Source organism: Tupaia chinensis, unplaced genomic scaffold, assembly GCF_000334495.1.
Source record: "Tupaia chinensis unplaced genomic scaffold, TupChi_1.0 Scaffold142808_1, whole genome shotgun sequence".
Lineage (NCBI taxonomy): Eukaryota > Metazoa > Chordata > Mammalia > Scandentia > Tupaiidae > Tupaia > Tupaia belangeri.
In genome coordinates, this window is record NW_006202654.1 from 933,710 (window position 1) to 936,056 (window position 2,347).

A 2,347-nucleotide genomic window follows, 5' to 3' on the forward strand; every position below is an offset into this window, starting at 1 on the left:
TTCTCTCTCCCAGGTCCTGGATCCAGCTCTGTCGTTGTCCCCCATCCAGACATTGTCAGTTGACCATATTCTACTCTCAGCCTTTAAGGCTAGTCTTTGCTCTACCTCTCCTGGCTGATCTGAGCTGTGTGCCTTGTTTTCTTCCTTCTCTTTGAGGAGGACTTTTTTCTTGTAGTTAGGCCCCATCCTGCAGGAGCAGGTCACGTAGGGTGCAGAGCGCCCCAGCCGGAGAAATCAGTCTTTTGGTTTTAAAAGACATTTTGAATGAAGTATCTATGACTGGAATTAGACTTTGCAACATTTTATTGGAAACAACTTTCAAAAATACCCTCTTCCCGCCCAACCTCCCCCTCAAACCTATATCCCTATATGGCATAACATTTTATAAACTGAAATCAAATAGTGCCAAGAAAACATGGAGAGACAGCTGCAAGTTAGTATAGGAAATCTTGCTGATTTTAAAGCATGCCCAATACAAAGTAGAAATTGAAATCTTAGGAATTAATTTGAAAGAGTTTACAAGTAAGTATAGTAAGGGTGTTTAAAAAGTGTATCCAAAGATATCAGCGAGAATCAATGGACTCAATAATGACAATAAAAAGGGTGTAATCCTAGAAGAAAAAGAGCTTTTGAATGAATTTTGATTCACTGTTTACTGACAAAGGTATTATACAGGTTTGTACAGGTGGGAGGTAGCTGGGAACACAGGCATGAGAGTGTTTGGGCTCTCCATAGTAAAATCAGCTGACATTTCAGAGTTAATATATCATCTGTATCTTGCAGACTCTTGAATAACCAGCCACATTTTAAAATCCATCTTCAGACACTAACTGTAGTACCTTTTGGCTTGGCAGGGTAGGATCCAAAATGCTGTTATTAGTAAATTAGTTCAATTCACCTTTTAGGCAGGGCTTAGAGTCAAATCCAGGCTTTCCATGTGGCCTTAGCCCTCTGAGTAGAAGCATCCATAGGCACTTGGTGCTGCGACTGAGCCTGTTCACTCAATTTTGGTGTAGCTGCACTAGTGGAGTTTAGGTTCTGTTTTTGTTTGTCCACCTGATGATGGTAAAGGGATTCGGACAAACAGTAATTAATGTAGAAGCCATTGGCTAAGTGTGAAGTATTCATAATATGGAAACCAAGATTATAGTCATTTTTTTCTTCCTAATGCCAAATAGAGTTGAAATGTTAGAGTTGGTTGAAAGTTAATGTTTTGCTTAATAGTATTTATTTAGTTCTTAGCCTGATGATTTGGGGGCCATTTTTTCTCGTTCCAGGTTTTTAGCGGAATACCACGATGACTTCTTCCCAGAGTCAGCTTACGTCGCTGCCTGTGAGGCACACTACAGCACTAAGAACCCCCGGGCTATTTATTAAAGTTGTGTGGGTCTGTACAAGCAGTTGTTTTCTCTAGATTTGTGCTCTGGGTTTCAGGTGGAGAACTAGTGAAGCAGTGGGCCTTCTTTAAAGAGAGTGCAAACATGGCAGAGTTAGTCCCAGTCCCTGTGATTTGAGTTGCCCACCTATTGTAGTTATTTCTGTTAAGAATTACTGCTGGGGTGCCCGCCTGTGCCTTGACATGACACTTGCCACCACACAGGCTGCCTGTGATTGCAGGAAAAGAGCAGCTGTGTTCACAATGAAACATTTGTGAATGTACACATAGGCTAGGCTGCTTTGGTAGGCATTCCAGTTAGTTGTCAGCGAGAACCACATTGTTTAGTTATTTGTTAGCATTTAACACGGTGTTTTTACACACTGTTTTCATTCTTGTGATGAGGCTAAGCAACTCTGTTTAACAAATTCTGATCTGTATTTGGAAACTGCAAAGTAGTCTCAGTATTTTAGAGAGAATTGATATCGATGGGGGGGAAAAAAAGAAAAATACAGCTATACATTTACTGGTAATGGTTCCCTCTCTATAAAACATCAGTTTTGGTGATCTAAAATTAGCATAGCCTGTCTTGTTTTGAATTTTACAGCTATACTTTGTTGTGTAATGTTATGGTTCTCTTTCTGTAAAATGTTATTTTTGGTGATCTAAATAAAGTATTGCCTGTTTCATTTGAAAGAACTAGGAGAGTTTTTTCTCTGGCCTTATCCTCTCCTCTTTACTATGGGGCAGCAGTGGGGCAACCTCTTGACTTAAAACATTGTTTTGTTTTGCTTTCCCTCTTTGCCTTTTTAGTTAAGGCCCTTTGTTTTCCTTCCTTCCTTCCTTTAGTTTTGCCTCACTTGGTGGCATGATTAGACTGTGGTCACTAGAAGTTACTGCAGTTCTGTACTGTCTTGCTGCTATATTGTGGGCTTGTCTGGGCTTGTCTGGGGTCACACATCCTCCTCCATC

At 40.5% G+C, this 2,347-nt stretch overlaps 1 protein-coding gene across 2 annotated transcripts in view; it reads left to right on the forward strand.

Moving 5' to 3' along the window:
- The window catches only part of MSL3 (MSL complex subunit 3), a gene marked incomplete at its 5' end in the record, with an annotated part of 14,063 nt that extends 12,191 nt beyond the window's left edge, over positions 1-1,872 (forward strand). For both annotated transcript variants that reach the window (XM_014582199.2, XM_027766369.1), the window contains 1 exon segment: positions 1,278-1,872. In XM_014582199.2, coding sequence (XP_014437685.1) covers positions 1,278-1,377 — 100 coding nt within the window.
- Between the last annotated feature and the right edge of the window lie 475 nt (positions 1,873-2,347).